Source organism: Trichomycterus rosablanca, chromosome 19 (genome assembly GCF_030014385.1).
Source record: "Trichomycterus rosablanca isolate fTriRos1 chromosome 19, fTriRos1.hap1, whole genome shotgun sequence".
Taxonomy (NCBI): domain Eukaryota; kingdom Metazoa; phylum Chordata; class Actinopteri; order Siluriformes; family Trichomycteridae; genus Trichomycterus; species Trichomycterus rosablanca.
The window spans coordinates 15,751,153-15,776,552 of NC_086006.1; the positions used below are offsets into that span (position 1 = coordinate 15,751,153).

Below are 25,400 nucleotides of genomic sequence, written 5' to 3' on the forward strand. Positions count from 1 at the left end.
AAGTGGGTAGCACTGTCGCCTCACAGCAAGAAGGTCCTGGGTTCGATCCCCAGGTGGGGTGGTCTGGGTCCTTTCTGTGTGGAGTTTGCATGTTCTCCCCTTGCATGCGTGGGTTTACTCCGGGTGCTCCGGTTTCCTCCCACAGTCCAAAAACATGCAAGTGAGGTGAATTGGAGATACTAAAATTGTCCATGACTGTGTTTGATATAACCTTGTGAACTGAAGAACCTTGTGTGAAGATAAACTACCGTTTCCTGTCATGAATGTAACCAAAAGTGTAAAACATGACGTTAAAATCATAATAAACAAACAAACAAACCAATCCTTCTACCAATCAGTGTTCGGCACTTTTTCTTGCCCCATCCATACATCCTGCTTAGGTATGCAGAACCTGCTTAGGTATACCTTGAGCTACCTACCTACCAACCAACCTATCTACCAATCAGTGGTAGACACTTTTTCTTGCCCCATCCATACATCCTGCTTAGGTATGCTTGGTGCCTTGTCAGATAGGGTAACCAAAAAATGTACAATACTATAAGACATGAATTGAAAATGGGGGGAGGGGGATCTGTCATTTAGACATTCCTGTCACATCAGTCACTAATGAGGGGGCATTCTTGTCATATCAATCACTGATGGGAACATTGGCAGATCCTAACATGCAAAGCTATTAAGTGGAAGATATTTATTTGTACTTTTAACTAGTATATATTGTCATAACGACTTAGCTGTGCGGTGGAAAAGGGGTGTAAAGAAATAAGCATGAGTGTGTGGTGGCTTAGTACTTCTGTGGTATCCTCCTTGCACCAGTCCTGTCCTTAAAAATAGAAATTGTTGTAGTACTTATTTAAAACAGAGGGGGCAACAACAGTGCAGGAGTCTCTCACAAGGCAAAAGAAAATCAGAAGAAGAAAACAAATCGTATTGAGTTTTCTATCAGGCTAAATGTATTTATAACTTACTAGGGGTTGAATTGGTCGGTAAACAGCCTGGTAAATCAGCAGGTAAGTGATGTAACAGTAATATCATTTATGTTTACGATTTTAAAGCGGTATTAGCGCTTATAGAAAGCTTTTTAACAGTCCAATAAACAATAGTAACAGTGTTCCGCACACAGTACACACCTTTCAGAACCTTGGAATTGGACTTAGCTGTATTTCAATCACTGATAGATTTAATTTCGACAGACCAAAATGCCAAAGTCTAGGTCTTATGGAATAGTTACTTACAACAGTATTCCATAGAGCTCAGGAGACACTAATATTGGATATGTGCTCCTTATTTAGACTTCAAGCCAAACAATATCACGGTATTCCGTACATATTTAGACTGACACATTACATGTTCAAATGCAGTTGTGTTTGTGTGAATGACATGTCAGGACATGTAGTTACAGGTTACACATGATTCACCACTTCAAGTTCAATGTCAAACAGTCACAGGCAATTTCACATCTCCAATTCACCTCACTTGCATGTCTTTGGACTGTGGGAGGAAACCGGAGTTCTCGGAGGAAACCCACTCAGACAAAGGGAGAACCCAGACCGCTCCACCTGGGAGGTCAAACCCAGGACTTTCTTGCTGTGAGGTGACGGTGATACCCACCGAGCCGCCATGCTGCCCATCAGTCATTGTATAGCAAATGACCGTCCATTGGACTCTATAACAGTAACTCTCCACAATGCATTTTTTTTACCCCTTTACTCCATCACCAATATAAGTGCAACACAAGGTGCAAATATTATACACAATATGTAATATATTACACATATTATATGCCATAACATTAAAACCACCTCCTTGTTTCTACACTCACTGTTCATTTTATCAGTTCCACTTACCATATAAAAGCACTTTGTAGTTCTACAATTACTGACTGTAGTCCATCTGTTTCTCTACATACTTTTTTAACCTCCTTTTACTCTGTTCTTTAATGGTCAGGACCACCACAGAGCAGGTATTATTTGGGTGGTGGGTCATTCTCAGCACTGCAGTGACACTGACATGGTGGTGGTATGAGTGGATAAGACACAGCAATGCTGACACCTCACTGTCACTGCTGGACTGAGAATAGTCCACCAATCAAAAATATCTAGCCAACAGCGGCCCGTGGGCTGTGACCACTGATGAAGGTCTAGAAGATGACCAACTCAAACAGCAGCAATAGATGAGCGATCGTCTCTGACTTTACACCTACAAGGTGGACCAACTAGGTAGGAGTGTCTAATAGAGTGGACAGTGAGTGGACACGGTATTTAAAAACTCCAGCAGCACTGCTGTGTCTGATCCACTCATACCAGCACCATGTCATTGTCATTGCAGTGCTGAGAATGATCCATCACCTAAATAATACCTACTCTGTGGTGGTCCTGGGAGAGTCCTGACCTTTGAAGAACAGCATGAAAGGGGGCTAACAAATCATGCAGAGAAACAGATGGATTACAGTCAGTAACTGTAGAACTACAAAGTGCTTATATATGGTAAGTGGAGCTGATTAAACGGACAGTGAGTGTAGAATCAAGGAGGTGGTTTTAATGTAGATTTTTAGTGGCCATTTTTATCTGCTGTCGGCACTGCCAATTGTGCCCGCTAGGGGCGCTTAGCCGACCAGTAGCAGAGCTGAAATTCGAACTCGGGGTGTTCAGAGTCTCACCGCTGGTGTGCTAGTGGAATATTGATTCCCTGAAGGGATGAATAAAGTCTTATCTTATCTGTATACCTACATAATAAGGGCAAAACATTCAAAATATATGTTTGCTGAACAACAGACAATAAATGAAGCACTTTGCAGTGCTACTAATGTCTTGTAGTAAATCATATGTAATTTATTCAATGATACAGACAAATTATTAATTTAAAGGTCAGCTGTATGGGAGCACTGAGGCACTTGGAGCACTGTATGAAATACTGTGACCTTTAAATACTGTGGTTCTCATTACTCATTCTCCTATATTCACATTTCTTTTTATATTTACTTATCCAAAATGAAAATAAATAGAAGACACAGTTTATGGTGGTGCTTGTTTAGTTGATGGCGAGAATAAAAATTAATTTTGCACCCAGAACATGGTAACACAGAGACTTAGCTTATAAAAATGCATTTTCTCCTTTGTAGTGAACACAGCTGGATCACTAAATGCCAGTGAGAGAAACATTCCATCTCTCCATGAACAGACGACATCACACTGGTAGGAGGAGGCGTGAGGACCGATGCGAGGCCGAAGCCCAGCCCAAAAACTCGGTTCAGCTCGGTACCTGCACCACAATGTGTCCGATCTCTGAGCTGAAGCACAGAGAAGCACAGAGACGGCTCCACCGTTTCGAGATGGTCAGTGGTACGGAGCGGGATCGGGTACCCCGTGCTGATCCCTCCCGTGCCGTTAAAGAGTACTCCCGGCCTGCGGCAGGCAAGGACAGCACCAGAGCCTGTGATCTGCGGTCTCCTGGTGTGCTGTTAAAAACGGTGTGTTACCTGGTGGATGAGATAGTGGCCTCCACCACCCTTCAGCCCTGGACTGAGGTTAGTTTCATATACATGTAGCACAATAAGTCATAATAATCTTAATGTAATTGGTCTTTCTCTTCCTCTATATATAAAGGGGTCAAAAGAGGTTATAAAATCACTTCTTAAATTTGCCTAATATCTCACCAAATATTCTTCATTAAATTATTCAAAAAAATCCCTTATAAATAATTATTAACAAAATGAAATGTTTACATTTACATTTGTGGCATTTAGCACTTTAGCAGAGGACAATGTCACTTAATACAGTTAGAGCAACTGAGGGGTAAGGGCCTTGCTCAGGGACCCAACATTGGCAACTTGGTTAAACATCAAATAACGTTATATACATCAGATTATGCTGTTGTGTTGTTTTATGCAGGCCAAATATAAGTTCCAACAATTTCCAACTTTTTTTGACATGAGATTATATGAATATTTTATTCCAAATTTATTTGTATAGCGCTTTTTACAATATATGTTGTCTTAAAGCTATGGAATCAAAAAAGGGTCATAAAGATTTTGAGTTTGTAAAACAAAAGTCACAAATGTACTGAAACTTGTAAATGCATTTAAACAACTACATGCACGAAAAATCCAAATCCACAAATGAACTGGAATGTGCAAACATGAAACAGAAATTAATATTAATAATAATTCAAATGTACAAATGTGAAAAAAATATTTTAAATATATATAAATATATATTTTTTAATTTGTAAAAAATATTAGCATTTGTAAATCCGATCTTGTGAATGTGTGGAGTTAAAATCCTCTCATTCACCTTCTCTGCTGCAGTTGCGAAACTCTTGCTGCAGTTGCGAATTTTGACCCTGTTTTGACGCCTAATTGATGGACCAATAGGAAAGCTTTAAGCTGGACCAATCAGATTGCGAGGTTTGTTTAACTAATCAGAACACTGATTTGTTGCTGTCACTCAATTTCGGCACACTGTTGGAACACGCCTCCCAATCTCAGTCATGGAGCTTCCAGCCAGAGGTACAATGGAGAGTCAGGTAAGGAACAATGCTAGCTCATGTTTCTTTTGCAGAAAGTTCGTTTTAAAAATATAACAGGCAGGCTCTGTGTAGTGCTTTTATTTATATTGTCAGTTTGACTCCTGTGGAGGCGTGTTCCAACAGCGTGCCGAAATTGAGTGACAGCAACAAATCAGTGTTCTGATTAGTTAAACAAACCTCGCAATCTGATTGGTCCAGCTTAAAGCTTTCCTATTGGTCCATCAATTAGGCGTCAAAACAGGGTCAAAATTCGCAACTGCAGCAAGAGTTTCGCAACTGCAGCAGAGAAGGTGAATGAGAGGATTTTAACTCCACACATTCACAAGATCGGATTTACAAATGCTAATATTTTTTACAAATTAAAAAAATATATATTTATATATATTTAAAATATTTTTTTCACATTTGTACATTTGAATTATTATTAATATTAATTTCTGTTTCATGTTTGCACATTCCAGTTCATTTGTGGATTTGGATTTTTCGTGCATGTATTTGTTTAAATGCATTTACAAGTTTCAGTACATTTGTGACTTTTGTTTTACAAACTCAAAATCTTTATGACCCTTTTTTGATTCCATATAAAGCAGCTTTACAGAATCCAGGACTGACAGATCAAAAACCCCTGTTAAGCAAGCTAAGGGTGACAGTGGCAAGGAAAATTATTGAAAGATACCTTGGGAGAAACCAGACTCAGCAAGGACCCATCCTCCTTGGGTGGCCTGGAGAATCATTTGAATTACACATATTATACATACACAAAATTAATTTAAACTTAAAGTTATAATTAGAAAAATAATAAACAAGTAATTGAAGTTCTTATTATTATTATTATAATTGTTATTATTTTAGTTGACACAGTGGCACAGCGGGTAGCGTTGTTGCAAACCATGCCTTCACTCACCCATTGTGTTAATTTCCTGTTCCCACTGCATGTAATCACTTAGGTTTTCTTAAACTTGGCTTCTTTCAGTTTGCCCCTAGGTGTGATTAAGTGAATGGCTGATAATTCTATAATTTGCATTAATCTGTAATCACAAGTTTAATTAATTGCTAGCTGGCACTGTATATTATAGGGCGGCATGGTGGCTAAGTGGGTAGCACTGTCGCCTCATAGCAAGAAGGTCCTGGGTTTGATCCCCAGGTCCTTTCTTTGTGGAGTTTGCATGTTCTCCCCATGTTCGCGTGGGTTTCCTCCCACAGTCCAAAGACATGCAAGTGAGGTGAATTGGAGACACTAAATTGTCCAAGACTGTGTTTGATATAACCTTGTGAACTGATGAACCTTGTGTAATGAATAACTACCGTTTTCTGTCATTAATGTAAACAAAGGTGTAAAACATGACGTTAAAATCCTAAAAAACAAACAAACAATTGCTAGCTGGCATTGTATATTAAAAAAAAAAAAAAAGCACTGAGGGTATGTATGTAGTTAAAAATTATCATCTTTTGGACACTTGACATTACACCACCCAGTTTCTTATTCACCCAGTTTTTTTATTCTCTTACATCATCTTGTTACATCATCCTGAACTCATTAAATACTGTATTAAATGTTTTGTAATTAATTTGTTGGTGTCTTGCAGGTCTACAGCTTCGTGTTTGACCGTTTGCGCAGCGTGAGGCAGGATATGATCATCCAGCGTGTATCTGGCCAGGAGTGTGTAGCCATCCTCGAGAGAACCGTGCGCTTCCTGATCTATGCCTCGTACCGGCTATGCAGCGAGCCGCTGCGTCTGTTCGACCCCCGCATCAACGACACACACCTGCAGGAGTGTCTTAGCTGGCTGCTGGAGTGCTACAGGGAGGGACAGCATCAGAATCAGGCAGAATTCCAGGCCCTCAGCCTGCTCTACAACCTGGGTGGGTAGATGATTTATTTAATGACCTGTGCAAAATTGCTTCCATTGCAGCTGAAGTGAGCAGTTTGAACAACAAATCTGAACCAAAGTATATGGATAAATATATACAGTATATATACTGTATATACAGTGGGGCCAAAAAATATTTAGTCAGCCACTGATTGTGCAGGTTCTCCTACTTAGAAAGATGAGAGAGGTCTGTAATTTTCATCATAGGTACACTTCAACTATGAGAGACAAAATGAGAAAAAAAAATCCAGGAAATCACATTGTAGGATTTTTAAAGAATTTATTTGTAAATTATGGTGGAAAATAAGTATTTGGTCACCCACAAACAAGCAAGATTTCTGGCTCTCACAGACCTGTAACTTCTTCTTTAAGAAGCTCTTCTGTCCTCCACTCGTTACCTGTATTAATGGCACCTGTTTGACCTCGTTATCTGTATAAAAGACACCTGTCCACAGCCTCGAACAGTCAGACTCCAAACTCAACCATGGCCAAGACCAAAGAGCTGTCGAAGGACACCAGGAAGAAAATTGTAGACCTGCACCAGGCTGGGAAGAGTGAATCTACAATAGGCAAGCAGGTTGGTGTGAATAAATCAACTGTGGGAGCAATTGTAAGAAAATGGAAGACATACAAGACCATTGATAATCTCCCTCGATCTGGGGCCCCACGCAAGATCTCATCCCGTGGGGTCAACACACTACGCCGAGAGGGACTCAAATCCTGCAGTGCCAGTCGTGTCCCCCTGCTTAAGCCAGTACATGTCCAGGCCTATCTGAAGTTTGCCAGAGAGCATATGTATGATCCAGAAGAGGATTGGGAGAATATCATGTGGTCAGATGAAACCAAAATGGAACATTTTGGTAAAAACTCAACTCGTCGTGTTTGGAGGAAGAAGAATGCTGAGTTGCATCCCAAGAACACCATACCTATTGTGAAGCATGGGGGTGGAAACATCATGCTTTGGGGCTGTTTTTCTGCAAAGGGGACAGGACGACTGATCCGTGTTAAGGAAAGAATGAACGGGGCCATGTATCGTGAGATTTTAAGCCAAAACCTCCTTCCATCAGTCTTCCAGCATGACAATGATCCCAAACACACCGCTCGAGCAACGAAGGAGTGGCTCCGTAAAAAGCATTTCAAGGTCCTGGAGTGGCCTAGCCAGTCTCCAGACCTCAACCTCATAGAAAATTTGTGGAGGGAGTTGAAAGTCCGTGTTGCCCAGCGACAGCCCCAAAACATCACTGCTCTAGAGGAGATCTGCATGGAGGAATGGGCCAAAATACCAGCTACAGTGTGCAAACCTGGTGAAGACTTACAGGAAACGTTTGACCTCTGTCATTGCCAACAAAGGTTATGTTACAAAGTATTGAGTTGAACTTTTGTTATTGACCAAATACTTATTTTCCACCATAATTTACAAATAAATTCTTTAAAAATCCTACAATATGATTTCCTGGATTTTTTTTTCTCATTTTGTCTCTCATAGTGGAAGTGTACCTATGATGAAAATTACAGACCTCTCTCATCTTTCTAAGTAGGAGAACTTGCACAATCAGTGGCTGACCAAATAGTGTAGTGTAAACTTGGCAGAAGCTGTTTAACAGCCAGGTGTATGTTTACATTACATTTACAATGTTGTAGCGTGTCAGACATATAAAATAATAATAAAAAATTAATGTTACTGTTTTCTGTTTTGGATGAATTATTTATGTAAACAAAATACACAAATATTTTTAATAATGAGTGTTCTTTGTACAATTATCACATTCGTTCTCTGAACATCTGTACATATTTAAACAAAACCTGTTAATGTAACTCAAATATGCCTGAATGTGTTGAATCGAAATTGAAGCGAAAATCGGATCGAAGATCGAAGATCGAAGATCGAAGATCGAAGATCGAAGATCAAATCGGGACCTTGTGAATCGGAATCAAATCGATCCAGGAAATTAGTGGCGATACCCAGCCCTTATATATTTTTATATATACAGTGTATCACAAAAGTGAGTACACCCCTCACATTTCTGCAGATATTTAAGTATATCTTTTCATGGGACAACACTGACAAAATGACACTTTGACACAATGAAAAGTAGTCTGTGTGCAGCTTATATAACAGTGTAAATTTATTCTTCCCTCAAAATAACTCAATATACAGCCATTAATGTCTAAACCACCGGCAACAAAAGTGAGTACACCCCTTAGTGAAAGTTCCTGAAGTGTCAATATTTTGTGTGGCCACCATTATTTCCCAGAACTGCCTTAACTCTCCTGGGCATGGAGTTTACCAGAGCTTCACAGGTTGCCACTGGAATGCTTTTCCACTCCTCCATGACGACATCACGGAGCTGGCGGATATTCGAGACTTTGCGCTCCTCCACCTTCCGCTTGAGGATGCCCCAAAGATGTTCGATTGGGTTTAGGTCTGGAGACATGCTTGGCCAGTCCATCACCTTTACCCTCAGCCTCTTCAATAAAGCAGTGGTCGTCTTAGAGGTGTGTTTGGGGTCATTATCATGCTGGAACACTGCCCTGCGACCCAGTTTCCGGAGGGAGGGGATCATGCTCTGCTCAGTATTTCACAGTACATATTGGAGTTCATGTGTCCCTCAATGAAATGTAACTCCCCAACACCTGCTGCACTCATGCAGCCCCAGACCATGGCATTCCCACCACCATGCTTGACTGTAGGCATGACACACTTATCTTTGTACTCCTCACCTGATTGCCGCCACACATGCTTGAGACCATCTGAACCAAACAAATTAATCTTGGTCTCATCAGACCATAGGACATGGTTCCAGTAATCCATGTCCTTTGTTGACATGTCTTCAGCAAACTGTTTGCGGGCTTTCTTGTGTAGAGACTTCAAAAGAGGCTTCCTTCTGGGGTGACAGCCATGCAGACCAATTTGATGTAGTGTGCGGCGTATGGTCTGAGCACTGACAGGCTGACCCCCCACCTTTTCAATCTCTGCAGCAATGCTGACAGCACTCCTGCGCCTATCTTTCAAAGACAGCAGTTGGATGTGACGCTGAGCACGTGCACTCAGCTTCTTTGGACGACCAACGCGAGGTCTGTTCTGAGTGGACCCTGCTCTTTTAAAACGCTGGATGATCTTGGCCACTGTGCTGCAGCTCAGTTTCAGGGTGTTGGCAATCTTCTTGTAGCCTTGGCCATCTTCATGTAGCGCAACAATTCGTCTTTTAAGATCCTCAGAGAGTTCTTTGCCATGAGGTGCCATGTTGGAACTTTCAGTGACCAGTATGAGAGAGTGTGAGAGCTGTACTACTAAATTGAACACACCTGCTCCCTATGCACACCTGAGACCTAGTAACACTAACAAATCACATGACATTTTGGAGGGAAAATGACAAGCAGTGCTCAATTTGGACATTTAGGGGTGTAGTCTCTTAGGGGTGTACTCACTTTTGTTGCCGGTGGTTTAGACATTAATGGCTGTATATTGAGTTATTTTGAGGGAAGAATAAATTTACACTGTTATATAAGCTGCACACAGACTACTTTTCATTGTGTCAAAGTGTCATTTTTTCAATGTTGTCCCATGAAAAGATATACTTAAATATCTGCAGAAATGTGAGGGGTGTACTCACTTTTGTGATACACTGTATATATATATATATATATATATATATATATATATATATATATATATATATATATATATATATATATATTAGGGCTGTCGAAGTTAACGCGATAATAACGCATAAACGCAATCTCAATTTAACGCGATAAAAAAAAATAGTGCCGTTAACGCAAATTCTATTTGGCCCTGCGAGTCATCCGTAGTTCATGTTGAGACTTGCCAGCGTTTTTCATTTGCGGTTTGTTAACATAATGTAACCGAGCGTGTAGTGATGCACTCGCTTAATAAAGAAATAAATACACGGTATATTCACAAGTTGTCGGGAGCAGAACACTTTTATTAACTTATTCTGTTACCGTACCGGACAGCTGGAGTTATCGCGTTAGCCAAGCATGCTAGTCCATGAACTATGGAAGCCCCAAAGGGTCAAAACACACTCACTTCGTGTAGAAACGTCCATCAAATGTCACGATACAACCACAGAAAAGTCTGTTACAATAACTACGCCTTATCCCACCTAAAGCACCGCTGATCTACAATATTTGGAGAAATTCTAACCTACAATCTGACATTTATACGAAGTCAAGGGTCTCTGCTGGATAGTATTACTGCCTAGTATGTGAGTGAATTACAGTTTTCTCTTGTCCCAGCAGTTTTTAACATAAGTACATTTAGCATAAAATGTGTTCACCATTTTAATTGTAACATTTCACTTAAAAATCCTTGTTTTCTTCTTTTTTTAAAAAATGCGATTAATCGCGATTAACTATATGAACTTCTGAGATTAATCGCGATTAAAATTTGTAATCGTTTGACAGCCCTAATATATATATATATATATATATATATATATATATATATATATATATATATATATATACAGTGTATCACAAAAGTGAGTACACCCCTCACATTTCTGCAGATATTTAAGTATATCTTTTCATGGGACAACACTGACAAAATGACACTTTGACACAATGAAAAGTAGTCTGTGTGCAGCTTATATAACAGTGTAAATTTATTCTTCCCTCAAAATAACTCAATATACAGCCATTAATGTCTAAACCACCGGCAACAAAAGTGAGTACACCCCTAAGAGACTACACCCCTAAATGTCCAAATTGAGCACTGCTTGTCATTTTCCCTCCAAAATGTCATGTGACTCGCTAGTGTTACTAGGTCTCGGTTGTGCATAGGGAGCAGGTGTGTTCAATTTAGTAGTACAGCTCTCACACTCTCTCATACTGGTCACTGAAAGTTCCAACATGGCACCTCATGGCAAAGAACTCTCTGAGGATCTTAAAAGACGAATTGTTGCGCTACATGAAGATGGCCAAGGCTACAAGAAGATTGCCAACACCCTGAAACTGAGCTGCAGCACAGTGGCCAAGATCATGCAGCGTTTTAAAAGAGCAGGGTCCACTCAGAACAGACCTCGTGTTGGTCGTCCAAAGAAGCTGAGTGCACGTGCTCAGCGTCACATCCAACTGCTGTCTTTGAAAGATAGGCGCAGGAGTGCTGTCAGCATTGCTGCAGAGATTGAAAAGGTGGGGGGTCAGCCTGTCAGTGCTCAGACCATACGCCGCACACTACATCAAATTGGTCTGCATGGCTGTCACCCCAGAAGGAAGCCTCTTCTGAAGTCTCTACACAAGAAAGCCCGCAAACAGTTTGCTGAAGACATGTCAACAAAGGACATGGATTACTGGAACCATGTCCTATGGTCTGATGAGACCAAGATTAATTTGTTTGGTTCAGATGGTCTCAAGCATGTGTGGCGGCAATCAGGTGAGGAGTACAAAGATAAGTGTGTCATGCCTACAGTCAAGCATGGTGGTGGGAATGCCATGGTCTGGGGCTGCATGAGTGCAGCAGGTGTTGGGGAGTTACATTTCATTGAGGGACACATGAACTCCAATGTGTACTGTGAAATACTGAAGCAGAGCATGATCCCCTTCCTCCGGAAACTGGGTCGCAGGGCAGTGTTCCAGCATGATAATGACCCCAAACACACCTCTAAGACGACCACTGCTTTATTGAAGAGGCTGAGGGTAAAGGTGATGGACTGGCCAAGCATGTCTCCAGACCTAAACCCAATAGAACATCTTTGGGGCATCCTCAAGCGGAAGGTGGAGGAGCGCAAAGTCTCGAATATCCGCCAGCTCCGTGATGTCGTCATGGAGGAGTGGAAAAGCATTCCAGTGGCAACCTGTGAAGCTCTGGTAAACTCCATGCCCAGGAGAGTTAAGGCAGTTCTGGGAAATAATGGTGGCCACACAAAATATTGACACTTCAGGAACTTTCACTAAGGGGTGTACTCACTTTTGTTGCCGGTGGTTTAGACATTAATGGCTGTATATTGAGTTATTTTGAGGGAAGAATAAATTTACACTGTTATATAAGCTGCACACAGACTACTTTTCATTGTGTCAAAGTGTCATTTTGTCAGTGTTGTCCCATGAAAAGATATACTTAAATATCTGCAGAAATGTGAGGGGTGTACTCACTTTTGTGATACACTGTATATATATACACATATACACACATACACCGATCAGCAATAACATTAAAACCACCTCCTTGTTTCTACACGCACTGTCTATTTTATCAGCTCCACTTACTATATAGAAGCACTTTGAAGTTTTACAATTACTGACTGTAGTCCATCTGTTTCTCTACATAGTTTTTTTGCCTTCTTTCACCCTGTTCTTCACTGGTCAGGACCCCCAAAGGACCACCACAGAGCAGGTATTATTCAGGTGGTGGATCATTTTCAGCACTGCAGTGACACTGACATGGTGGTGGTGTGTTAGTGTGTGTTGTGCTGGTATGAGTGGATCAGACACAGCAGCGCTGCTGGAGATTTTAAATACCATGTCCACTCACTGTCCACTCTATTAGACACTCCTACCTAGTTGGTCCACCTTGTAGGTGTAAAGTCAGAGACGATCGCTCATCTATTGCTGCTGTTTAAGTTGGTCATCTTCTAGACCTTCATCAGTGGTCACAGGACGCTGTTGGCTGGATGATTTTGGTTGATGGACTATTCTCAGTCCAACAGTGACAGTGAGGTGTTTAAAAACTCCAGCAGCGCTACTGTGTCTGATCTACTCATACCAGCACAACACACACTAACACACCACCACAATGTCAGCGTCACTGCAGTGCTGAGAATGATCCACCACCTAAATAATATTTGCTCTGTAGAGGTCCTGGGAGAGTCCTGACCATTGAAGAACAGCATGAAAGGGGGCTAACAAAGCATGTAGAGAAACAAATGGACTACAGTCAGTAATTGCAGAACTACAAAGTGCTTCTATATGGTAAATGGAGCTAATAAAATGGACAGTGAGTGTAGAAACAAGGAGGTGGTTTTAATGTTATGGCCGATCGGTGTGTATATATACACACATATATTGCAACTATAATCCCTTATGTAGTAGGGGTACATTCATAAAGTGTTTAGTCTCCATGACTTTTTGCACACTTTGTGTTGTGTATTTAAATTTGAACGGACTCAATTGTCAATCAGTCTACACTAAATCACGTATAATGATTAAGTAACATCTTTTAAAAAAATAAATTAATAATAAAATACTGGAAACTTGTATTCAAAATAGTATTCAGTTTCTTTGCTGTGGCTCTCCTTGTTAGGTCAAGTGCATCCTGTTGTCTTTAATTGTTCCTGAGATGTGTCTTCAACACAAATAGAATCCACCTGTTGCAAATTAAAGTGATTAGACATAGTTTGCAAAGTCACACCTCTGGATCTGTGAGGGCCCAACCTTTACATGTATGAGGGGTCGCCACAGCAGACCAATGTCTGGTAAATAAAAAAAACCATGCACTGCTCATCCTCTGGCTGATATCATCCCTGCCATGAAACATGGTGGTGGAGTTATGCTATGGGGTGACCGAGACTGGTGGGAATTGAGAGACAATCAAATCAAATATAGGAACACCCTTGAGGAAAACCTGCTCCTTCTTTACCTTTCAGCAACCAAAACAACAGGTTATAGGTAGTTTAAAGATTAATCCATAACACAAAGCTTGCAAATAGTCAAATTGTTCGAATACTTTCTGAATCCACTGTAAGTTATTCCCTTCACATTGTTGCTCATCCTTTGCTAAAATGTGTTTGTATGTACATTTGTCTAGGTTCATCACACACTTTGCAGCGTGCCCTTGAGCTACCAGAGCGGGTGCGTCTCTCTCCCCCGGTTCAGTTGGCCCTGGCAGTAAATAGAGCCTATTCAGAACGTAACCCTGTGCGTCTGCTCCGCCTAACCCAGAAGCTAAACTTCCTGCAGGGTTGTGGCCTTCATCGACACCTTCTTTCCTGCAGAAGGGACCTTCTATTGCTCTACAGCCATGGACACAGCAGTCGAAACTGCCGCTACCCTGTCCGAAAGTTAGCGGAAATTCTCTCACTGGAGTGTTCTCTAGCTGCTCAGCTTTGTAAGGCTCATGGGATCCAGGTCAATGAGGAGTGGGCGGTCTTCTCAAAAACTTCCTTTACCGAGGGTCCGTCTGAAGAGGTGGATTGTGTAAATATGCACAAATTAGTGGATGAGAAGCAGCAAGACGTTTCACTTGGCAACATCATACATGGCATTGCTTAAATTGACTTTTTAAATTACGTTTTTTACCTTCTTTATTTATTTTAGGACGTTTTACTACAGCTCACTGTTAAATCAGGTTTGTTGTACCTGCAGTTTGTTCAGTCTTACATAAACTTCATAGTTTTGTAAACTTCATTTTTTTGTAGGTTAAACTGTTTAAATTGGAAATAATAAAGCATTGTTTTTTATATTGTGTTTTAGTTTTTGTTTGCTAAATAATGGTAAGAGTGACACTGCTGGTGGTAATGGCATTGCCTGGGTCCGGGGGGTGTTAAATCCTGACCAGGACTCACAAATACAGAAGGCTCATGGTGGTACGTGAACCGAGCCATTGGGGTGACACATACAATTGCATGAATATAAGTATTTTTTACTAATAATCTATTTTTAATAAACTACAACCTTAAATCAGAAAAAGTTGGGACAGTATGGAACATGCAAATAAAATAAAAATGCAGTGTTCCTTACATTCACTTTGACTTTTATTTGATTGCAGACAGTTTAAAACCAAGATATTTCATGTTTTATCTGCTCAACTTCATTTCATTTGTTAATATACCTCCATTCCTGCATTTCAGGCCTGCAACACATTCCAAAAAAGTTGGGACAGAGGCAATTTAGGGCTAGTAATGAGGTGAACAGACTAAATAATGATATGATTCCAAACAGGTGATTGTAATCATGGTTTGGTACAAAAGCAGCATCCAGGACAGGCAGCATCCAATGAACCTCAAAGAAAAATTGGAAGGGATTTGCATATTTCTCCCTCTACAGTGCATAATATCATTAAACAATTCAAGGAATCGGGAGGAATTTCAGTGCGTAAAGGCCAAGGGCGCAAGCTTAAGCTGAACGCCAGTGATCTTTGATCCCTCAGACGGCACTGCATCAAGAACCGCCACTCAACAATAGCTGATATAACCACATGGGTGAAGGATTACTTTGGCAAACCTTTGTCAAGCACTACAATAAAGAGTTACATGCAGAAATGCCACATAAAAGTCTACTGTGTGAAAAAGAAGCCTTATGTTAACCATGTCCAGAAGTGGCATTGACTTTTCTGGGCTTGGAGGCAACTAGGATGGACCATCACACAGTTGAAATGTGTATTGTTGTCAGATAAATCAGCATTCCTTGGAAAAAATTGATGCCGTGTGCTCCTGACCAAAAACGAAAAGGACCATCCAGACTGTTATCAGAAACAAGTCCAAAAGCCATGGGGCTGTGTCATTGCCCTTGACGAAGGTTATTTACACTTCTGTGATGGCAGGATTAATGCAGAAAAGTACGTTAAGATCTTAGAGCAACATATGCTGCCTTCAAGACATCATCTGTTCCAGGGACGTCCATGCATGAGACAAAATAAAACATTAAACACTAACAATATTTTCTTTTAATTTTTCATGTTCTTAATTTTTATCTCTTGTTTGAATTTCATGTTGTCTTAATTGTAACTAAATGTTTGCAAGAAGTCTTTCTGAGGTTCTAGATCTCAGGAATGTTTTAATTCTTTTAATTTTTCCTTATGTACAGCACTTTGAATTGCCACTGTGTATGAAAGGTGCTATACAAATAAACTTGCCTTGCCTTGCCTAAATCGCTTGGCATCCTCGGTGCCAAAATGTCTTTAAGTGTGGTGAAAAGGAATCGCAACATTACAAAGTGGTAAATTCTGCACTGTCCCAACATTTTTTGGAATGTGTTGCAGTTTATTAATAAATGAGATGAAGTTGAACAGACAAAACATGAAACATCTCAGGTTCATCCTGTCTGCAATCAATTAAGTCAAAGTAGATGTAAGAAACTCTGTTTTTTTATTAATTGCATTTTCCATGCTGTCCCAACTTATTCTTGTCGGTTGTATACTATAAAACTATTTATGCATTTTCCATTTTTCTCCAAATCTAGTCATATCCACTTACCTAGGTGCTTATTCCTAGTTTATACCTAGTTGCATCCCACCTTTACTGATGCAATCCCCGACCCTGTCTGAGTAGGGTCATATCTTACACATGCCTCCTCCGGCACATGTGCAGTAGCCAATCGCTTCTTTACACCTGCATGAGGCAGAAAGTCATGCACTGATCTCCATTATTCCATGTCTCTGCAGAGGCACCATCGATCAGACAGCAAAGGCCATAATTGCAGCAGCAATGAGAAAACCCTTGGCCCTCCCAACCTCAGACATAGCCATGTCTGTGTTGCAGTGCTTAGATTTAAACTCATAAGTTTGAGATTTCAGCAGTTTTTTCAGATTTTGGGATGGTGGTAGCCTAGTGGGTAGAGCTTTGGGCTATGAACCGGAAGATTGGCGGTTCAAATCCAGGCTCTGCTATGCAGCCACTGTTGGGTCCTTGAGCAAGGCCCTTAACCCTGTCTGCTCTAGGGGTGCCATATGATGGCTGACGCTGCGCTCTGACCCCAGCTCCCAAACAAGCTGGGATATGCGAAGAAAGAATTTCATTGTACTGTATATGTATATATGACAAATAAAGGATATCATATATACTGTATAGTGGCGGAGGCTAGCGAGTTTTACCTCTGCACCACATAGGATATTTGAATATAATTAAATAAAGGTGTTCAAGTGGTAACACATGCTAGCCCACCACTGCTGATATCTTCAGAGACAGAGCACTGCTGGCTGGACAAATAGACCTACACAGAGACAGGGAATAATGGAGATCAGTGTGTGACCAGTGTGTGATCAGTGTGTAAAATACCTCAAAGACTGGATTTTGAGTATGAGTTTTAATCTTGTCTGGAGAGAAGGAGCGCACTGACAAAGTCTCACGTAGAGACTCTGTGAATGTGATAACATGGAAAAAAAATATTCACCCTGCATACTCCCATCACTGACCTTGTAGGACAGTGGAAGATTCCATTGTTAACAGAGATTTCTTAGCTAGAACATAGGAACTGGTCTAAACCAGCTAGAACTGGGTTTTGGATGTCATACACATCCAGTAACATAGTAATCATACAGTAAAGTAGTAATAATATGTAGTAAAGTAGTAATTAATTATGTATTAATACTTCTACAAGATACAGATCCCTGTGTGAACCCTGCTTGGGGATGTGTCTGAGGGGACATGTGTTAGGTACGTCTCTTTTTGGTCAGAGTATTAGATGGGACTAGATTGGAAGAAAATGAGAAACATGCAAAAGAGAATAAAAATAAATAAATACATGTGAATGAAACACACGACATTCGTGAATTTCGTCATTCACTATTAGACAAATATATGTACTGTTTTTACCCCTCATACAACCTAGGCAACATTTTACCTATTCACCCCCCATACAGCCTAGTAGCGAACTATTAGCCAGTCGTGGTGCAGTGGGCGGGAATTAGTCAGAAAACGGGTGGAAGAACCTACCGCAGCTCAGGCGCTGGAACAATAACAGAAACATGGGGGAGGCTGAAGTAGCTCCAGCAGATGAGAAACCAGTGGAAACTGGTACATGTACTGTTGATGAATCTGTAGTATGGAGTCAAGAGGTGGAAGTGTGCCTGTTTCACGCCATGTTGGGCCACAAACCAGTTGGTAATTTACTGTTTTATTTTTTTCTTTGTTTACTATGCTGTCTTTGCTGGTTAGGCCTTGAATCCCCGGTGTCGAGTTAGGAGTGATCAGTCATCAAATAGAACCGAACTGCTTCAATAGACACTTAAAATACTAACGATATTTTGGAGCCTTCAAGATTATACAAAAAGTATTAAAACATGAGTTGCTATTTTTTAAGTGTGATCTCTTTTATTTAAATAGCTAGACATTTTAAAGTGCTGTTCGAATCTAGAAATTGTGGAGTCGACTCTTTTGATTACAGGTGTTGAGAACGAAGAGTCGATTCCATATATATATATAAAACATATTTTCTGTAATCACACAGTTCCGCATTGATAATTATTAACTATTAACTTCTATTTCTAAGTAGAATATTGTATTACAATAAAACAAAAGGAGATAGTTTATAGTTTTGTTTGTTCTATTGACCTGCATATAATGGATACAAAAACCAATGATTCTGTTTGAGGTTAACTATATGATAAATTGATGCATAAACACTTTGTTTGCTATACTTAACATACTATAATAATAGTTAACAGCAGGCAACATCATTGCCCGATTACTGACTGTGAAGTTTTGCATGTTCTCCAACCTGTCAGTAACATGGATAGGCTAGTCCAGATTGTCGCTTGACATATTCTGCCCTGTAGCTTTGTATATTACAATTTTGGACAAAAAAAATTAAAATCAGTGAAACCTGAGCTATTGCAGTCATGGTTTCTGTTACTTATTCAGGATTCATCTTCTTGTATCCTTCCTGTAAACAACCAGCTCGCCTGTTTAATGCTTAAAGTACCAAAAAGTTGTAACATACAGCCTGACCAGGTGCATTTCTGTGTTTGCCAGACCTAGTAATTATGTAGTACTTAACACGTAAGCAAGCTGTCAATAAATAAAACACTCAGTGTTGAGTACGTGTCCAGTGATTAACCTGGTATTATTTAAAAAGCAGTTACTTTACGTGATATAAATACATTTTTAGTAAGGTACATGCTACATGGGTTTAGTTTGCTACAGTGTCACTGTAATGCAACATCCACAAAGTATACAAGTGCTTTTTTTTTGTTTGCTGCCTCTAAGTGCCCCTAACTTTCAATTTCCAGGGTTTTAGGTGATTTTAACACATGTAAATTCTTTTTAATGTACTACTGTGTTTACTGGTAGTCTGGGTCATTTATGGGTACTTTGCTTATAAAGTATAAAGAAAGCAGTTCAATGGAGTCTAGGAAATGTAAGTAGTAACACATTTTAGTAGCTTAACAGTGCAGTATTTCCTAAATTGACCTTAAATTGTTTGTTTTTTATTTAATGTGTGAATAGCTGTTTACTTAAACATTTTAGAGTGTATCTTTAGTCCTCTGTAAATCTGGATGATTAGTTTTGTCACTTAACTTGTTGTTCTGTGTGTGACACTATGCCTTGCAGCTCCATCCAAAGCACATTTATTTACAAAAAACATTGACTAACTAGTGTTGTACACAATGGGAACAACTATGTAAACAATAAAGAAATCCTAAATATGTAAGGCCCTGTGATGGACAGGAGACCTAACCGGGGCGTTTCCTGCCTCTCGCCCAGTGAATCGGACCCTGAATAGGCTAAAGCGGTAGTTAAACAGACAATGAATGAATGAATAAGTAAGGTGTCTGGTTTAAAGTTATGTGTGTCCATAATAATAAAATAAGGTGACTGTTTTTTTTGATAAGGATACTAAGTTTCAATGTGTATTCTTTAAACAAAGACTAAGGATAAATACATGATGGTAAATATTGTTTAGGTGAACCACAGGTATGATGAATGAGAGAATGGAGAATTCCAAAGAGGAAAGCCAGTATTATCATCATGGGATGTTGCTATCCCTCCAAAATCTGGTGGAACATACATACAGCATTGTAGACGAGTACAGTTCCAGACACCAGTACTTTGCATTGTATTGGGACATCCATAGTCTGCTGTATCACTCATTGCTTAATACACTTTGGCTCCAAAGGCAGCTATGTGGTTTTGTAAGGATGGCACTTAATGAAAATATACAACACAAGATAAAATAAACAGACAGAAACGTAATACTTATTTGACCATGAAATGACACATATGTGTTAAACTTGGCATTAAAACCCAATTAAATAAATAATGACAGCACTTTCATAATGGCAAAATGTCACGTATTACATCAAACATTTCCCTCATTGTAGTGTCTGAAATCAGAACTTGTCTCAGCCATCATAGGACTCAATCCTTCTTGTATTATCACAGGGGTCAACCGTCACTTCCACATGATTTGCATACGAGACAAATTCAGCCAGAACATTGGGAGGCAGGTGTCTTCTAAAGTGATCTGGGATCATCTGGGAACAATGTACGACATGCAGGCACTGGTGAGTCAATCTGTCGACTGACAATGTAACAGATCTGTTGTTTATTGCTTAAAAGCTTGATTCTAACTTGCCTTTATTCACTGTGCATTACAGCACGAGTCTGAAATCCTCCCATTCCCCAACTCAGAAAAAAGCTTCATCCTGCCCGAGGAAATAATACAGGAGGTCAGAGAAGGTGAGTTACATTGTTTTTTAAGAATGCAAATGGGTAGTGTGAAAATTGTGGTTATTAATATTAAGGCTCTTGCAGTCTTAGTGGGATTTGGGTTGTTTTTACATTAGTCACTTGTGTTTTATTACCCATATCACACCATTTATATCAAAAGTTCATCCTAGTTTACCAAAGATCATTAATACAACATTGAGCTATGCAGTTTATTCACAAATTACAGCAAATAAATCGAACTATAACAAATTCAGCTTCACAAATTACTATAGTGGAGTAATTTAAGTGGCCTAAATGACCCAAAGCAGCAGGAACAACAGTTCCACAGTCAACTATAAGTAAATATCTGCATCACAACCATCTCTTTCGACTCCTTATGCAACCTCTGGTTAAAACACTGAGATGTGCATTTAAAAAGTGCACACGATGCACTAGGGTGGCACATCAGCCATCCAACATGCTTGCACACCACTGCTGAGTGTCTCAGCAGAGTTGCTGGCCTACCAAGGCTTCCACACAGACACAATTGGCCGTGTTTTAAGGTCAGATTGGGTCTCTTCTCGCTGTGACTGATAAACGATTTTAAGGACTGGTCTTGGTGTCTGTACAAATTGGTGTTGTGGAGTCACATGGTAGTAACATTGCTGTCTATACACAATACTGCTCTGTGTGGGAGCCCAACATTGGCAGGTGATAAGAAGCGGTTACAGATTGGACTTGTGTCTGAGAGGGTGTGTGGTGGTTGTGCAAGCGGCAGCGGATTTGCAATCGGAGTTTAAAACAACTAGAACAAGAAATGTTATTAATGAATAAAATGAATGCACACATTTTGATGAATTAGAGCACTTATGAAATAGTGTATTTAGGTTATTAGATTAGATTATTGCTGATCAAAAGCTGTTGTATTACATTTCAAAAACATGGCATATTGCATATGGCAGCTGGAAGAAACCGACCCTCCCTCCCTCAAATATGCCAAATTGCTATTGCAGAGATACGGTCTAAAAGGTGTTGCCTCAGGTAAACGAACTATTTGTTCTTTGTCTTTTTGCTACAGGGAAAGTGGGATCAGAGGATGACTCAAAGGAAGATTTCAAAGAGGAGAGGGATCTCTCTGCCACCCATGAAGAAGGTTTAACACACCTTCATTATTTATCTTTTGTGGCTCTTTGTTGTCTTTTACTTACATAACAGATATAAAAGGTCAGAATGTTTTAAATGTCATACAAAACCCTCACACTATGGTGGCTATATGCACATTTAGTACGACTTTAAGAGGCCTAAAAGGGTATCTAAAAAGGCCTCTTTTAGATTAACAAAGAGTAAGTACTTTTAGATATAACTTCATTGCTTTAATGAGCTGGGTCTTAAATGGCTTACAATAATGTGGCATCTTTATCTCTGCAGTTACAATTACCAATATCTCTACAGCTAAAATTAATTCAATTAGTCTGGCACAGTGATTTGATTAAATTAGTTGTTGGCCTATGTTAAACAAGGTGATTAGTAACTGTTATCTGAAAATAATCACAGTTACTTATGATAGACCATTATAGTGAAACTTAGTACTGATAATTGTGTTGAACATAAATAAGTTGTACATAGTGGTGATGTGGAACACAACTTTAAAAAAGGAGTTCTGCATAATTCTTCTGGTTGACCTTGACATGTGTGAATCAAACATGAAGTTGGTGCTAAACCTTAATGAGTCTTACGTTGGCTATAGCAGTAAGCTATATAACCTTTCAGAAATTCTGAAATTACTAACTGTCATCTGAAAATGATCAAAGTTAGTTATGTTAGACCATCATGGTGCAACTTAGTACTCGCCATCACCATTTCCAACCAAAATATTAAAGTGCAGAAACCGTTTGAAGATTTGTCGTATATGTTTTGAAAAAAATATGTAAATGTCAACATAATTGTTTGCTTAAACTATATTAGGTTATTCATTGTTTAATATTATCTCAGGTGTAGGTTGAATTAAATATATTTAACAGAGAAAACTACAACCCCAAATCAGAAAAAGTAATCTGCTGGGACAGTATGGAAAATGCAAATAAAATAAAAACAGTGTTCCTTACATTTACTTTGACTTTACTTGATTGCAGACAGGATGAACCTGAGATATTTCATGTTTTATCTGCTCAACTTCATTTCATTTGTTAATAAACATCCATTCCTGCATTTCAGGCCTGCAACACATTCCAAAAAAGTTGGGAGGGGTGCAATTTACAGTGCATAATATCATTAAACGATTCAAGGAATCGGGAGGAATTTCAGTGCGTAAAGCCCAAGGGCACAAGCTTAAAATACGAAGTTACATGCACAAATGCCAATTAAAACTGTACTGTGCATCAGAGGCATCTAGGATGGACCATCACACAGTGGAAATGTGTATTATGGTCAGATGAATCAGCATTCCAGGTCTTTCTTGGAAAATATAGATGCCATGTGCTCCGAACCAAAGACGAAAAGTACCATCCAGACTGTTATTAGCAACAAGTCCAAAAGTCAGGGTCTGTCATGGTATGGGGCTGTGTCAGTGCCCTTGGCAAAGGTCATTTACACTTCTGTGATGGCAGCATTAATGCAGAAAAGTACATTGAGATCTAAGAGCAACATATGCTGCCTTCAAGACGTCATCTTTACCAGGGACGTCCATGTATTTTTCAACAAGACAATGCAAAACCACATGCTGCACATATTACAAAGGCATGGCTGTGGAAGAAGAGGGTACGGGTACTGGACTGGCCTGCCTGCAGTCCTGACCTGTCCCCAATAGAGAATGTGTGGAGAATTTTGAAACAAAAAATGCGACAACGACGACCCCGTACTGTTGCACATCTTAAGACGTGTTTGCAGGAACAACGGGACAAAATAAAAGCTGAAACACTAAATCACTTGGTATACTTGGTGCCAAAACGTCTTTTAAGTGTGGTGAAAAGGAATGGGAACATTACAAAGTGGTAAATGCTTTACTGTCCCAACTTTTCTAGGAATGTGTTGCAGGCCTGAAATGCACGAATGGATGTTAATTAATCAATGAAATGAAGTTGAGCAGATAAAACATGAAATATCTCAGGTTCATCCTGTCTGCAATCAAATAAAAGTCAAAGTAAATGTAAGAAACTGTCCCAACCTTTTCTGATTTGGGGTTGTATATTGAATTTGTAACAATTGGACTGGATGCTGTTAACGTTTATGATTTTGTACTCGTCCGAAACATCTCCTTTTCTGTCATCGTCTCTGTCCCGCCAGGCAGCAATTCCTCTGTGAAGACTTCGGAACGCTCATCTAGCGGACGAGAGAAGGAGAAAGACAGAGAGCGCGAGAAGGACAGGGCAACCTCGGGCGAGTCGGGCGGCGGTTCCAAGGAGGCCGCCGCCGAGAAAAGGAAGAGAAACCGCGCCACGGAAAAAACACAGAACTCGGGCAACCCGTCCAGCCCTGGAGGAGCCAAGCGGCGCAGGACATAGTGACGCGCAACGACGGAACGTGGAGGATTCGGCTCGTCGGGCCTCCGTGCTGGGCATGGTGATGGTCCTGAGCTCAAGCAGAAGCAGGTGGATAAGAGTAACCGATGCTTCCTGTGTGTGATTGATCATCTGTGTAAACACTGAGCAGCTATTTAAGAACAATACCTTTTTCTCTGAAGTTTAACGTTTTTATTTTTGGTGTTGTGTTGAACTTCGTATAAGCTAGCATCTTTTATATGCTGCAGGGTGGAGACATGGGGGATGCGTTTAATCTTGCCATCTCAAAACTATGGGCTACAAAATTGTGATCGTCGGTTTGTGATGAGATGTTTAGTGTATGACAACAGTTCTAATGTAATGTGTAAAAAATGAACCCTGTGGTTTGATATTTAGTCATGACTGACTACATGGTGTGTGTTTGTGTGTATTTTTTTAAGAGGCTGACCCGATTTTACCTTATTTTTTGTTTCATTTATTTGCATTATGCAATATAGGCAATATTTTTTACACCCATGTAAATGCCAGCATTCCTAAGATGCAATAAATGGACAGATGTAGGTCTGTGTCAGCCTTGTTTACTTTTTACAACACTACTCTCCTCACTGAGGAGCTTCGCAACTGACACATGCCCCCTCCGGCACGTGTGCAGTACCGACTGCATCTTTTCACCTGCGCGAGGCGAGTTCACATGCAGATCGGTTCGATCCCCAGGTGAGGTGGTCTGGGTCCTTTCTGTGTGGAGTTAGCATGTTCTCCCCGTGTCTGCATGGGTTTTCTACCGGGGGCTCCGGTCTCCTCCCACAGTCCAAAGACGTGCAAGTGAGGTGAATTGAAGATACTAAATTGTCCTTGACTATGTTTGATATAAACTTGTGAACTGATGAATCTTGTGTAATGAGTAACTACTGTTCCCGTCATTAATGTAACCAGAAGTGTAAAACGTGACGTTAAAATCCTAATAAACAATTAAACAAACACATGCAGATCAGCCTTGTGCACGGAGAGCCACACCCTGATCAGCAATATTCCTCAATTCTGCGCAGGCGCCATCAATCAGCCAGCAGAGGTCGTAATTGCACCAGTTATGAGGAACCCTGGTCCGGCTTGCCCCACCCTATGAACAACAACCATTGTTTATGTAGCCGCCCAGCCCAGACAGATGGCAGAACTGAGATTCA

At 40.1% G+C, this 25,400-nt stretch overlaps 2 protein-coding genes across 2 annotated transcripts; both read left to right on the plus strand.

Annotated features, from left to right (window-relative positions):
- The first annotated feature begins 928 nt into the window (after nt 1–928).
- On the plus strand, nt 929–14,746 carry sac3d1 (SAC3 domain containing 1). Its single transcript, XM_063015597.1, has 4 exons — nt 929–1,007; nt 3,119–3,523; nt 6,111–6,387; nt 14,164–14,746. The coding sequence occupies exons 2-4, from the start codon at nt 3,140–3,142 to the stop codon at nt 14,625–14,627; spliced, it is 1,125 nt and encodes a 374-aa protein (XP_062871667.1). The 5' UTR covers nt 929–1,007; nt 3,119–3,139; the 3' UTR covers nt 14,628–14,746.
- A 3,278-nt stretch (nt 14,747–18,024) lies between these two features.
- mrgbp (MRG/MORF4L binding protein) lies at nt 18,025–24,779 on the plus strand. The gene is made up of 5 exons (XM_063015449.1): nt 18,025–18,175; nt 20,456–20,577; nt 20,671–20,752; nt 21,801–21,875; nt 24,005–24,779. Exons 1-5 carry the CDS (start codon nt 18,040–18,042, stop codon nt 24,220–24,222), a joined length of 633 nt encoding a protein of 210 aa, XP_062871519.1. The 5' UTR covers nt 18,025–18,039; the 3' UTR covers nt 24,223–24,779.
- The last annotated feature ends 621 nt before the right edge of the window (nt 24,780–25,400 follow it).